The 14,637-nt window shown below is 44.4% G+C and overlaps 1 protein-coding gene across 1 annotated transcript in view; it reads left to right on the top strand.

Moving 5' to 3' along the window:
- The first annotated feature begins 3,478 nt into the window (after nucleotides 1–3,478).
- ADAM17 (ADAM metallopeptidase domain 17) overlaps nucleotides 3,479–14,637 on the top strand; it is a 43,120-nt gene continuing 31,961 nt past the window's right edge. Inside the window, exon 1 of the mRNA XM_055399320.2 lies at nucleotides 3,479–3,746. Coding sequence (XP_055255295.1) covers nucleotides 3,656–3,746 — 91 coding nt within the window. The 5' untranslated portion in view covers nucleotides 3,479–3,655. The remainder of the gene's footprint in view (nucleotides 3,747–14,637) is intronic.

The following is a 14,637-nucleotide window of genomic DNA, read 5'->3' as shown; positions in this document are numbered from 1 at the left end:
TATATAGTCATATTCCAAAAAGAGGGGTCTGTTTTCTGAGGGAGACTTGTGGATTTACTCATACTTTTTCAGGTGCTAACTTCACACAGAGTTATTCACTGGCCAAAAAAATAATAATAATAATAATAAGCATATGAATGTAGGAATAATTCACGTTTGAGTGTTGAAGATGTTATATATCTATAAGGACTGATGGGATTGGTGTAGGACAAATAGTGGCTGATAAGAGAAACACAGCAAGGATGACAAGAAAATGCCCCCAAACTCAGCCAAAACTAGAGAGCTATACCTGATCATTTATATGAAAGCAGTACCAATGCTTGTGTGAATCTGCTGGTTAACTCCAGAATCATGTGGTGACAGGTGTTTAGTAATTGGAAGTATTTTAAGTTCACTGGCAGCAAGTAAATGGTAAATATTTCATTCTATAGCATGGGATCAGCAAATCCCAAGTCATCTTTTACATATCTTTATTAAATCCTAAATTAAAAGAACCCCTTATGGTGTTAAGGAGAGGAATCTGGATCCATTCATCTTGCTCACGTTATTTTTCAAATGGGCAATAGTGGCTGGGTAACAAGTAACCCCTAATTTAGAAACTTAACGTAACCAGTATTTATTATTTCCCAGTTTCTGATGGACAAAAATCAGGGAATGGTTGGGTGGGCATTGTTGGCTCCCTCTCATGAGGTTGCAGTCAAGCTGTTGGGTTAGGGGAATGCCATTGTCTGAAAGGTAGCCTAGGGCTGAAGGATTCACTTCCAAGTTCAGGCAGATAGTCTTCGTGGGGTCTCAGTTACTTGCTGGCTGTGGGCTGTTGACCTGTATTCCTATGAATCACTCCATAGACTTCCTCAATGTTCTCATGTCACAAAAGCTGCCTTCACCTAGGGAGTGATACAAGAGGGAGCAAGCAAGCAAGAGAACACCGGAGATGGAAGACTCAAGTTTCTTACAATCTAATCCTTGGAGTGTAGTACCATTACTTCTATGTGCTGTTGGTCCACAGACAAACCCTGGTCTAGTGTGGAAGGGCTATGATTCTATATAAGGGTCTGAGTATCAGGGAGCAGAGACCACTAAGGGCCATCTAGAAGGTTGTCTATGATAGTGACTTTCAAATCTGTCAGGTATTTATATTCCATTGGGTACATTTAAACCTAACAGCTTTAACTGCTAGTATCTACATTATGCTGGAAATTTCATCCTTTGCAACTGCTTTTATTTATGATTTTAAAATGTACATATTTAAAAAAAATTCTTTTGGGGATGAGTATAAAAGTTTGAAGACAGCTGGCTCAGACTTCTGGTTCTATCCAGTGCATCCCTCTTACCCTGTTCTTCTGGCTCTTTATCTCCCCCACGTGGTGCTCTTGTATCTTAACTATATGGATAATTTATAAATTTAAGATAAACCTCAAACTGGAAATCATAATTTGGGTCCTGATTTGTGAATGGGAAAAATTACTGGAAAGTTTGACTGTCTGAAAATCTAGGACTTCTGTATATGAACAGGAAAATCAATCGAATTTTACTATTTTAAAATGGCATTTATTAAACGGTTAAGTACCGTGATTAGGCACAGTAGAGGAGCTGGGGTAGGAGACGAAGAATGCAATCTAGGATCTGTTAAAGTTATAAGATGGAGAGGATTGTATCTGGATGCTCAGAAAATATATTCTTACTGTACAAAAAACTGTGCCCAACTCATTTTATATGGTATACATCTTTTAAAAGTTATATACAATTGGCAGAGGTGTACCTCTGCTTTACTTTTTGATTAGGTATGTCATCAATGTATATGTTCAATGAAGGCATTTTACACCTCAGATGATTACACCAGATTTAGTTATGCCAAAAACGCACAAAACTAGTTAACTATGGATAATAACTGTTGGGAAAAGCTGCTGAGATTTTACTGAGGCATGTCGCAGTGAACCTAAATTTAAACCACAGTATGAGTATCTTATTAGGAGCAGCCTTAAAACTTGACCAGACAGGAATAACACTCCATTCCTAACAATTTACCATTTCATAATGGAGAAAAGATTGTATTTCTCACTCTTAAGTGGAAAATGTATTATGTCCTACTCGTACAAACGTTAGTTGACGCAAAACAGCAATTCACATCCAACGCTGTTAGAGTGTTTTATTAAGTACCATGAACACTCTAAACTAGAGCTAAAATGATGCAGAGGATTTGCAAAACAAAACACAAACTGTCTTGGCAAATCTCCAATCTAAGTAAAAAGTGACACCAAGTTGAATTTCAAGAAGTTTGCTGGATGATTCTAGAACCTGTACAGGCAGGAGGGGTTAGGTCCAACGTTTAGGTTCTGGAACTGTTTGTATACCCTCTGCGTACAGTGGGGACAAAGAGAAACTGCGTTAAGGAAGCACCCGTTTATTTCCGTCCTTGACAAAAAAAAAAAAAAAAAAAAAAGCCTTTCTCCTTATAACGGACGGAGCCTAAGACACCCGGCTGGTGGGACGCGGGGCCCGGAAAGCCAAGCTGCACCCCATTTGCAACTGGGAGGCTGGTCTCGCAGAAGCTGGCGCGGGGACAGACGCGAGGGGCCTCCTGCTTCCGGGGGCTGTCCTTCGTTCGCTCCAGCACTTCGCTGCTGGGTCATCACCCCGAGCACACCCGGCCAGGCGCTCCTCGTCCGCTCTGGACCCCAGGGTTCTACAACTCGCTTAGTGAAAAGGGTGAAAGGGGAAGTCGCTCAGTCAGTCCCGGCCGACTCTTTGCGACCTCACGGACTACAGTCCCGCTAGGCTCCACTGTCCATGGGATTCTCCAGGCTAGAATACTGCAGCGGGTAGCCATTCCCTTCTCCAGAGGAATCTTCCCGACCCAGGGATCGAACCCGGGTCTCTCTCATGGCAGGCGGATTCTGAGCCACCAGGGAAGACAGGGATCCTATCCAGATGGACTTCCCTGGTGGCTCAGACCGTAAAGCGTCTGCCTGCAACCCGGGGAGACCCGGGTTCGATCTCTGGGTCGGGAAGATTTCCCTGGAGAAGGAAACGGCAACCCATTTCAATATTCTTGCCTGAAAAATCCCATGGACGGAGGAGTCTGGCGGACTACAGCCCATGGACTCGCAGAGTCGGACACAACTGAAGGCTGCCGCACATCGCTTTCAGACGGTGGGACCGAGGGATGCGGCCGGACGCACCTCTGAGGGCCCACCCGTGAGCTACCCCGTCCCTGGCGGCGGTCACCCGGGGACAAAGGGGCGGCCCCATTGGGTCGAGTTAGGACGTCGCCTGGCGCGTCAGAGGCGGCGCCGGCCGAACCCTAGACAGGACTGGGTGGGGGCAGCAAGATGGCGGCGCGCCGGCGCGGGGCGGAGCGAGCGCGGGCCTCCCGGCATGCCGCGCGGGGCACGGGGTTTCCGGCTGTGGGCGGTGCGGGGGTCGGCGGCGGCCGGAAGCAGGCTGCGCCAGCCTCTGGGAGCTCTGCCTGCACTTCCTGGGGGCCTCTAGCCGGGCTCTGGAGTCTTCCGGTAGGCGGCGCGGGAGGAATAAGAAGCTTGAAGGGCCGGCCCGGGCGGATCCCCTCGGCTCCCAATGTGAGCGGCGTCCCGAGCTCCCGCTTCAGGCGAAGGCTGCCCCCCAGAGAGGTGGAGCCGGTGGCCGGGCCGGGACCATGAGGCACCGTGTCCTCTTGCTGACCAGCTTGGTTCATCTGGTGCTGGCGGCGCGACCTCCTGACGAGCGGGGCTCCCCGCGGCGACTCGGTAAGGACCCTGGGGAGTTGGCTCCGGGTGCCTGGGGCTCGCAGCTTTTGCGGGGAAGAGCAAGCGAGCGGCATCTCTCAGGTGTTTGGAGGCAGGGTGCTGGACGACAGTGGCGCGTCCCGAAGTTTTCTGTGTAGGAAGGGGGTGTGGCTCTCTGAGCCGGGGAAGGAAAGGAGCTGGGCTTGTCTCTCTGAATGGGAAAGGGGTCCTGGGGTGGGGTGAGGTGGGGGGCCTCCGGTTAGTGACTGAGGGCCTGGGAGCGGTCTGCCCCGAGTTTGTGTTTGGGCGGTGTTCCGGAAAGCGGTAAGTCAGGGAGTGGTGACGGCTCTTCTTCGGAGAGGGAGATGCGGTCCTGGTCCTGCCCCGCTAACAAACAAAGCTACATTTTGTTCTTAGCAAAGGCAGGATTCTGGAGGAGGATAGGAAGGCCCAGAGCTCCCCATCTCTTCCGCGGCTCTAAGGAAGCCAACTAGATTTTCTGCCTAGGAGGTCCTTAGGCTGTAATCTGGTTGGAAGGCGGTGACTGGGGAACTCTTCTTGGAGTTGCATTTTGCGAACGTCTTAAGCGTGTGTGTAGTTATTTAAAATGTAGCTGCTTGTTGGAGGTTCTTAAACCTGCCAGGCCAGCTCCTGATGCCGTTTACTGTGAATGCCTTTCTTGTCATTTTAAACAAAAATGATAAGGGGCTCCCAATTTGATCAGTTTTGAGGCTAGAAGTAGAGGGTTATTTAGATTTTCTGAAGAGCTTGGATTTTAAAGGACTAACAGCGAGAGATGTGAAATTTGGAAGTTAGTTTGTGAAAACTTACAGTGACTGTTAGGGTTCTCTCTCTGTTAAAGGTTAACATGTAAGAGAGTTTGGTTAATTAGTAGTAAAGTATGAAACTGTATTTTCCCACTGTGAGAAGCTCTAGCCTCGGTGATTTTTCATGGTTGTTTTGGTCTCCACATCTCACCATGATGCCATGTGATATAATATTGTGCAGACTGAGACACTATGTAGATTTTTTTATGGCCAGTAAAAAATTTGCATTACTTTACCTGGCGATTCTTTTTTCTTATTAAATGGACAAAAACCGTAGTTGATGAAAAGTATTAAAGGTGTGTTCTCACCTGAACTGCTCCTTTGTGGTTATCTCGAATTGAAAATGAGTTGCAGGTGATTAGTTCAATGAACGGCTAGGGAGAACCTGGTAGGAAGTGCTGAGATGCAGTGAGTTAATACAGACTGAAGGGAAGTGGTAAGTTAGGGGTGGTCAGGATGGAGGAAGAGGGCAAGGATCCACTTAATAAGGATGAAGAAAAAAGTGAAAGTTGCTTAGTTGTGTCAGATTCTTTGTGACCCCATGGAGTAGTCCGTGGAATTCTCCAGGCCAGAATCCTGGAGCGGGTAGCCTTTCCTGTTTCCGGGGGATCTTCCCAACCCAGGGATCGAGCCCAGGTCTCCTGCATTGCAGGCAGATTCTTTACTAGCTGAGGTATCAGAGAAGCCCTAATATTAAAAAAAGAAGAAGAAAATATCGATCGTGCAGGTACTCTGTGCATTCCAAGGATTTGTGCTACTTAAAGTTTTCCACTTGTGAACAAGAGAATGATAACAAAACTGAAATACAAATATTTATACCACTGATACAACTTTCTGTTTTGTTATCATTCTCTTGTTCACAAGTGGGAAACTTTAAGTAGCACGAATCCTAGGAATGCACAGAGTACCTGCACGATCGATATTTTCTTCTAAGAAAACCTTGCTTTCTAGGTCTATTCTCAGGAACAGTCACAACTCTTAAGGGTTTGTTTGTTTGTTTTTGTTTTTTGACCATGTGTTTTTATTTTCTAAGTTCGGACAGTTAATGCCAGAAAAATGCACAGACTTAGCCATTTATTCACTGCATGTTTGAAGAACACATACTGTATGCAGGTAATATGTGTGGCATTGAAGAGTATAATGATCAGACAAATCCATCTTCAAAAAGCTTTTGGTATAGTGGAATAGAGAGGTCTAAGCAGAAAATGCTACAAGGAGACTGTTAGAAGACATTATGGCAGGGAATTATTTTCATCAGGTGGTACTGAACCTAGCTGGGGAAGGCTAGTGAAGGCTCTCTGAAGGAGGTACGGATATTGAGCCCTGCTGTAAGGTTAAGTAGCTGAAAAGAGAAAACAAGGATGTTCCTGATGGAGGCATTTAGTGTTAGAATTGAAATGAAACTTGGAGATCATATTTAGTTTTTTTATATAAAGTGGCAAGAAAGTTGAGTCTCAGAAAAGTGTAGTGACCTGTCAGGTTCATACCATTAGTGATAAATATTTGCCAATAAATACCTGTCTTGTGGGTATTTTTTCTTTTGAAGATTGTGTGTGTGTGTGTGTGTTTGATGGCTTTGAATGTAATTTGTTGCTTAACTCTGCCCTAGCATTTAGATTGAATTGGTCAAGGCCAATGAGTAATTTCATAGTTAAATAATGTGGTTTATTGTTTAACAGCCTTCTCATCCTATATATGTTACCATGTATAACCATAGTGCTAAATATTGATTAGGGATTTGACAACATTTTCTCAAGAATACATATATATAATAGAATCCTGGCTTTTGGAGTACTGCATAAGCCATGGAAAATGATTTCAGTTGAACTGTTACGAATTGCATAATTTAGGAAATTTATGAGTCATGTGAGCCTAGTCATAGTATCTTGTTGAGGTTGCAGCTGGGCTATGTAAGTCTCACTTTGGTTTCAGAAGTTTTCTCTGTGTGCTAAGTTGCTTCAGTCGTGTCCGACTCTGTGCGACCCCATAGATGGCAGCCCACCAGGCTCCGCCGTCCCTGGGATTCTCCAGGCAAGAACACTGGAGTGGGTTGCCATTTCCTTCTCCGGTTTCTCTGTGTAGCATTTAATAAAAGTGGGTGGAGAGAAAAAACTACTGTCACAGATGAGGGGTGAAAGTTTGCATCTGAAGCGTGTACCCTGAAGTAGTTGGTGTGGGGATTCTCCACTTTGCAGTGCTCATTTCTCATTCTTGATGGCATCATTCTGCTCAATATTTTGACATCTGACTTCCTCTTTTGATGTAAATTTTGCTTACAGGATGGTTCTATTGAAACTGAAACACTTGCCCACTCCACTTTACTTCAACAGAAATTTAATGCAGCTCTGCTGTATACTAGTGAAATAGATAAACTGTTTCTAAAATAGAGTGAAGGGTTAAGCAGAGAGCCAGGGTGGGGAAACTGGAGAATTCCTTTTGGCCTTCATGGGGTTTTCCAGAACATTAAGTGTAGGTGTGTTTCAAGGCCCAGTGTGGCTGAATATCGGATACTTCACCATTTTGTATTTGTGAGAGGTGGTGAGTGTTTTCTGTTGGAAGTATAATTTGAAGAAAGTCAGAAGATTGGGAGGGAGGGAGGAAAGGACAGGAAAAGTCTTCACAGGGAAACCTTCATAGAGGTTGGAGAAGGAAATGGCAACCCACTCCAGTATTCTTGCCTGGAAAATCCCTTGGATGGAGGAGCCTGGTAGGGGTCCTCCATGGACTCTCCATGGGCTCGCAAAGAGTTAGAGATGACTGAGCGACTTCACTTTCATAGAGGTAGCAAGGTGAAATGACGTGCTTTCTCATATGTCCCTTAGTCCTAAAGTGAGCCAAGGAGCCGGGTGTCTCCTTCCCTACATCCTTGCTTGTGTTGGTTTTTTTTTTTCCCCCTGCCTTTTAATAAGAGTTGTTGTTGTTCAGTTGGTAAGTTGTGTCTGATTTTTTGTAACCCCATGAACTGCATGCAGCACGCTAGGTTTCCCTGTCCTTCACTATCTCCCAGAGTTTGCTCAAGCTCAGTGTCCATTGAGTTGATGATGCCATCCAACCATCTCATCCTCTGTTGCCCCCTTCTCTTATTGCCCTCGTTTCCAGCATCAGGGTCTTTTCCAGTGAGTCGGCTCTCCGCATCAGGTGGCCAGAGTATTGGAGCTTCAGCATCAGTCCTTCCAGTGAATATTCAGGGTAGATCTCCTTGACAATTGACTGGTTTGATCTCCTTGCAGTCCATGGGACTCTGAAGAGTCTTCTCCAACACCACAGTTTAAAAGTATCAATTCTTCAGTGCTCAGCCTCCTTTTGGTCCAACTCTCACATCCGTACACGACTACTGGAGAAATCATAGCTTTGTCTAGCTGGACCTTTGTCGGCAAAATGATGTCTCTGCTTTTTAATACGCTGTCTAGGTTTGTCATAGCTTTTCTTCCAAGAAGCAGATGTCTTTTAATTTAATGGCTGCAGTCATCTTCCACAGTGATTGTGGAGCCCAAGAAAATAAAATCTGCCACTGTTTTCCACTTTTTCCCCATCTGTTTGCCATGAAGTGATGGGACCAGATGCCATGATTTTAGAATAAGAGTTGTAGGCTTTGACCGTCTCATCTGCTACCCTGGTTTCACTTACCATTTGCCTGTTCTGATAACTACCAACTGACCTAGGCTTGTTCTCTGAAGCTCCACTCTCATGTATCCATCTCAGTATTCACAGATACTTCAAATGTCCACTTACTTAAGATGTCCAAAATTTCTTATCTATTTGATTAGAATAATGTAAATAGGAGACAAGATTTAATCTAGGAATAGGCAGCATTGTTGCAAACTGTGGAAGTAATCTCCTTTCTTAACCTGAATTAGCATCCATTTCAGCTGCAGAGCCTTATGGATCAATCCAGGGTTTCTTCAAGGTTCCCTTAGGCTGGGGCTTTTCTGGTGGCTCAGACAGTAAAGAATCCAAGTACAATGCGGGAGACCTGGGTTTGGGAATACCCTGGATCGGGAAGATCCCCTGGGGAAGGGAATGGCTGCCGACTCCAGTGTTCTTGCCTGGAGAATCCCATGGACCTGGAATCTGTGGGGTCACAAAGAGTCGAATAGGACTGAGCAACTAAGCACACGTTGAGCTGGGCTTACTTTCCCTTTGGCTCAGTTTCCCTGTGACTGGTCTTGCTGGAGGGTTTTGGCCCAGGTTTAGTCCCAACCCAGTTGAAGGACTCTTGTTAAGGAGTTATTTGAGGCAACTCACCCTTCATCCCCCAACTGGTATGAACCCATAAAATGAAGTTTTTAGTTCCCAGTCTTTGGGGCCCACTGCCTTGCAGACAGCCCAGTTCTTCTTTTCTTATTCCTTAGTCCCAGGGAGGATTCTCCCATGCCTTGGGCTCGTTGCAAAGTGACCAGGCCTTTCCCTTGTCCTGCATATTTGGAGGAGTTCTGAAGAGCAGTCAAGTCTCCTGTGTCTTCTGCACAAGCTAAATACACACTTGACTGCAGCCCTGGCTTTACCTTTCCCACTTCTGCGAGAAGTGGGGACATGACTCTGGTTGTATCTTTTGGAGGAACTCTTCGTACTCTGTGGAGAGTGAGCAGAGTGCTCCAACATCTCTGCATGACAACCGTAAGCTGAATTCCAGGAAGATGTGGTTGACTGCAAAAAGAAAAGAGAAATTAAGTAAAAAGTTCACAAATGTTTCCAGATTCTTCTAACACTTCATTATTTAAAAATCAGTTTAATAAAAGATTCACAGACTTAGAAAATGAACTTTACAGTTGCCAGGGGAAGGGATAGTTAGGGACTTTGGGAAGGTTTTCTACACACTGCTATACTTAAAATGGATAACCAACAAAGACCGATTGTGTTGCACATGGAACTCTGTTCATTGTTATATGCCAGCTTGGACGGGAGGGGAGTTTGGGGGAGAACGGATACATGTATATGTATGGCTGAGTCCCCTTGCTGTTCACCTGACTACCACAACAATATTAATCAGCTCTACCCCAAAACAAAATGTTTCTGATGTTAAAAAAAAAAAAATTTTTTTTAAATCAGTTTTACTTTAAAACCTTGAGTCTGGACATGATGAATGAAGTAAGGGTATATTTTATGTCATTGTACCAAAGTCAGTGGCCATAAAAGCATATCCTGAAGATACAACAATTCAGGTTTGAGGGAAAGGTAGAGTGGAAGGTTTATCAAACCTGTGGGCCACTCCATTTCTGGATCCAGAAAGCTGGTTTGTTGCGGACCTGAAGGTGCAGCTTTCTCTGTATTCTTTGAGAAGATGAAGGAAGTGTCTGCAGTTTTTTATCGCTGATACTGATTTTGAACATCATAGACTAACAGATTTACTTTTTCCCTGCCTAAAATCACTGGATTTTCAGTGATGCAACTGCAAACATATGATGACTTAATGCAAAAAAGTTCTACGTAAATGAATAATTGCAGACTGTATATAAAGGAACAAGATGTAGTATAGAATTTCAGAATCTTTCAGCACCCACTTGTATCCTTATGTCAACCTGTTAAAAACAAAATTTAGCCAAGTAAATTTGAAGATCTAATTGGCTTGATGAGACACTTTATGCATTGGGCAGCATGCCTGCCAGCAGCTGGAAGGATTCTCTGAGAGTCTGGACCAAATGGAAGCTTTGGATAGGAAGAAGGGTGGGACACAGGCACTGTGAGTGAAGGAAAAGGGTAGTTTTTAGGCCAAGATATTATCTTTTTACGGGGGAAGGGAACTGGCAAGGATTTTATCATATGGAATATCTCTTCTTCTTCTGCGGGATGAAGGGGCCCGTGTGATGGATTACCTCCTTGGTGCTGACCGGGCAATTCCAAACTTGTTGCTTAAGATTACTTTTCTGGTGAAGATTGAAACTACAGTTAGGTTAGGTATTAAGCCTGGTTTGGTATCATAGGCTTGTGTTTTCTTTTTAACAAATCTCTTCCCTGAACCTGCTCCCACCTGTTGTTTTCTTTTTTGTAATCTCAGTGAATATGGTGCCACAGTCTACCCAGATATCCAAGTGAGAAGCTTGAGGGTCAGCGAGTGATCTCTACCCAGATTGCTCGGCAGCTTACTAGCTGATTCCCAGACTGCAGGTTTGGCCTCCTCTGGCCCGTTCAGGGCTTCCCTGATGGCTCAGGGAATCTGAATCTCAGGGAATTAAAGAATCTGCTTGCAATGTGGGAGAGCTGGGTTCGATCCCTGGGTCGGGAAGATCCACTGGAGAAGGGAAAGGCTACCCACTGTAGTATTCTGGCCTGGAGAATCCCATGGACTGTACAGTCCATGGGTTCGTGAAGAGTCACTGCAGTTGTTGAACCCAGGTTCATGTGCCTGACGCACAGTGAGGCCCAACAAATGGAAATGTCTGAGTTTGAAGCTGAAAAAGGTTTATTGATTGGGAGGGCGCCAGTGGAGAAGATGGGAGATGTAGGTTTGTCTCAGATCCATCTTCATGGCTGCTCATGGTTTTTAAAGGTAACGTTTGGGGTGAGTGTTGCAGGGAGCATGACCTTCCGATTGGTTGGTGGTGAGGCAACAGGGTGGTGTTTCATGAGTCTTAATCTTCAACCTTCTGGTTCCAACCAGTCTGGGGTCTGCGTTCTGGTGGTCATCTTGTCGTCACCATCCTCCACCTGGGAGCGGGGAGGTGTCCTAGTTCCTTCAGAACAACTCAGAGGTTTGTGTCATTTTGTTCTGTATATCCCTGGAGGAGGAACTTGGACTGTCTATTGTTTCTTGACTGCTTTTCCTTTGTTTCTGCAGTCCCTCACTTCTCTAATTAGTAATTGCCTGAATATGCCGTTTGGAACTCAGGGAATGCTTGGGAGGCTAAAGCCTTTTCTACAAACAAGCAACAGGAGACAGAAAGGCTTTTGTACCTGGGAAGGGTCCTGCTTGGTTTCAGTCCCAAGTTTTGGATAGGGAGGTTAAGTTTTGGATAGGGAGGTTAAGTTTTGGATAGAGAGGTTGATCATAAGCTCAGTAGGAGAACTTTGTTTTAGGGGATTTGGTTTCACAGTCAGGATGAAATTTCCAATTGATACCTGTTGCCCTTGTCCGAAGTCTTGCATCCTTAATTCAGTACCCTGACCAGACCTCTGCCTGCCTCTCCAGCCTCCCACCTGTTCACATATTCTCCCTACCATTCTGCCCTCCAGCCTTCCTGACTTGCGTTCAGTTCTCTGAGTGTAAGACGTTCTGTATTTCTTGTGGACCTCAGTGTAGATATGCCCTCTACTGAGAACCCTGTCCTTTTCTTCTCTTGGCCGCCTCCTCATCCTTTTGGTTTTAACTTCAATGCTGTTCTCTGGGGAAGTATCCATGGCTTGCCACACAGGTCATGCTCCCTCTTTGTCCTTCTGTAACTTCTTGCAGTTTCCTCTCCCTAGATTTGTGAAGTTCTTTATCGTGATTTTTTTTGGGGGCGGGGTATCATGCTCTTTCTCCCAAAGTCGCAATATTGGAAATATATCTTCTTTCTCTCCATTAATATCCCTAGTGCTTGGAAGGTGGGAGGTTTTCAGCAAATATTTGTTGAGTAAATGAGTAGGTGGGGTCTGGTGGAAAGGGGAAGAATACGTGCAGGATGTGTTTGTAAGAAAGAGGTGAGGGTGGAAGGGCTTAAAAAGCAGTGAGTAAGAGTCGGGTCCCTAAGGAGGACTAGGCAGAAGAGGCCAAGTGAGGGAAACTAACTCGTGGCAGCGGAGAGCTGAGAGGCTTGGGAGGAGATCCTGAATGATACAGTACTCTTGAAGAGCGCACTGTATTGTTGTTATTGAGTCCCTAAGTCGTGTCCGACACTCTGCGACTCCATGGATTGTAGCCCACCAGGCTCCTCTGTCCTTGGAATTTTCCAGGCAAGAATGCTGGAGTGGGTTGTCATTTCCTTCTCCAGGGGATCCTCCCGATCAACTCTAAGTCTCCCGCATTGGCAGACAGATTCTTTACCACTGAGCCATCAAGGAAGCCCAGTATACTATAAATTGTATGCCGTACTCTTTTAAATAATGTCTTTTTCTAATTTGTGTTTGTAGCAGCTGAAATGAGAAAGCTCGGTTGTTCAGGGTGATTGCTGGAGCAACTTGTAGGAAGCGAGGAAAGTGTTCTCATGGAGAGTGCTGGGCAGCCGTTGTGGAGTTTCTAAAAGAGAAAACATGAAGGTACCTTGAGCTGAAAAGATAGTTCTTTTAGCATTGTCTGATATTGACTGTCATAAACTCTACCACGGGAAGTTAAGTGTTTTATATTTAAGTTTTCGGAGATTTTTGAATTTGGATAGGGGAAATAGAAATTCTTTTGAAAAAGCTATGGAAAATTGGATCACCAGTAGTTGGTGAAGTGCAGTGAAATACTGAGCATCTGAGAGGTTACTGCTTGCATAAGAGCAGGAGCTCAAGAGTGCAGGACAAGGAGAAGCATCTGCTGTCTGTCTGTCACGGCTGCAGGCTGTCCAGTTTGAGATCTCTAGTTAAAAAGAGTGTAAATTACAATGGAAACATATTAGTTAAGTACTAACTTGCTTTAGCTAACTCGCTTTTAAAAGTGCTTATTATAGAAAAATACCTAAAGATAACCAATGATGTTGCTATCTTGCTCTTATTTTTTTCCTAGCCCTATTTTTGTACATAGTTAAGGTCATGCAATATGAATAGATTTTAAAATCTACCTTTGTTTGTTTAATATTATAGTATAAGTATTTTATCATGTTCTTAAAATCTGTTGTTGGCAGTTTTTAAATGGTTGCAGATTTCTTTGTCATTAGGAAGTGCTGTCACTTCTCTGTTTCCCAGGTACTTAGTTTGTTTCCAGTTTTTTGTTCTTAAAACTAACGCAAGACTGAACAGTGAACATCTTTGTGCTTGAAGATTTTTCCCTTCACTTTGAGCTGTTTCCTTAGTTGCCTAGTTCAATGGTTCTCAGACTGGAGTGTACGTCAGCATCACCTGGAAGGCACCTTAAACACAAATGACTGGGCTCTTTGCCTAGAATTTCCGATTGTGGAGAACTGAGGAGAAAACGAATTCCCAGGTGATGCTGGTTGTAGGGAGCACACTCTGACAACAACTAGCCTGTATCGTTGACAATAAAACTATAGTATTCCAGTCAGTAGGAGTGATTATGATCTTGAGTGAAACTCAGTCCATGTACCAACCTGTATCAAGGAAGTTGAAGGGCTAAAGGATTGTGTCAGCATCTCAGCATTGAGAATTTGTGCAATTTGTGAACGTGGGAGTGCTGTTTTGTGCAGGGTTCTGTGCCAGGTGTCGTGAGGTAAGGATACTGTCATTTTAAAACGGAGCTCACTTTTGGCCGTCTTACAGTCTATTTGTGAGATAAGACAAATATAACTCAAGAATGCCAGGAGAGAGGTGTAAACAAAAGACGGCAGAATTCAGAGGAAGGCAGAATCATGTTTGACACATCAAAAAGGAGGAGGCCAAGAAGTGGAGGGTCCAGGAAGAGCTAGGCTATTTTTAAGCAGTTTCAAAGTTGAAATCAATAAAGCAGGAGGTTTCCAGCCAGAAAGGTCCCAGATCAAATCCTTGTACTGTGCTGTGTTAGCTTTGTGATACTCTTTTGTCCGAGTTTGTTTCTTCATGTGTAAAGTAGGGAAAATATCCCAATGATGTTTGTGGAGGTAACGTAAAATGCCTACTATGGAGTCTCGTAGGAAACAAAACACTCAAAAACTGTTGAGTAAATGACAAGCTTCTTGAAGGTTTTTCATTGGTGCCTCTAAGCATTATAATTAGCAAGGTCAAGTCACCAAGTCTCCATTGGCATAAAGGAGATATACGCCTTCCAAAACCGCTTTCCTCTGGAATAAAATTAAAAGGTAATTTTTGTTAACAGAAAATGGTTGGTACCCAGTGAGTGTGAAATTTGCTACCCCTTTAATCTTGAGTTAGAGGCTTGAATGGACTTTGATTAAATCTCCTTTGACTGCACAGCAGTGTGCCTCTGCAGGTTTGCTTGAATATCATGCGACAGTGAGGCATTTTTGCTTCTTTGGCCTCTGTGTATAAGCTGGCCCTCCCCGCTGTCTGTCTCTGCTCTCCTACTCTCATGCCCA

This window comes from Moschus berezovskii, chromosome 11 (assembly GCF_049115385.1).
Source record: "Moschus berezovskii isolate FMDL1 chromosome 11, NW_MosBer_1.0, whole genome shotgun sequence".
Lineage (NCBI taxonomy): Eukaryota > Metazoa > Chordata > Mammalia > Artiodactyla > Moschidae > Moschus > Moschus berezovskii.
The sequence above is the reverse complement of the archived record's forward strand: the minus strand, read 5'-3'. Positions and strand labels throughout refer to the sequence as shown.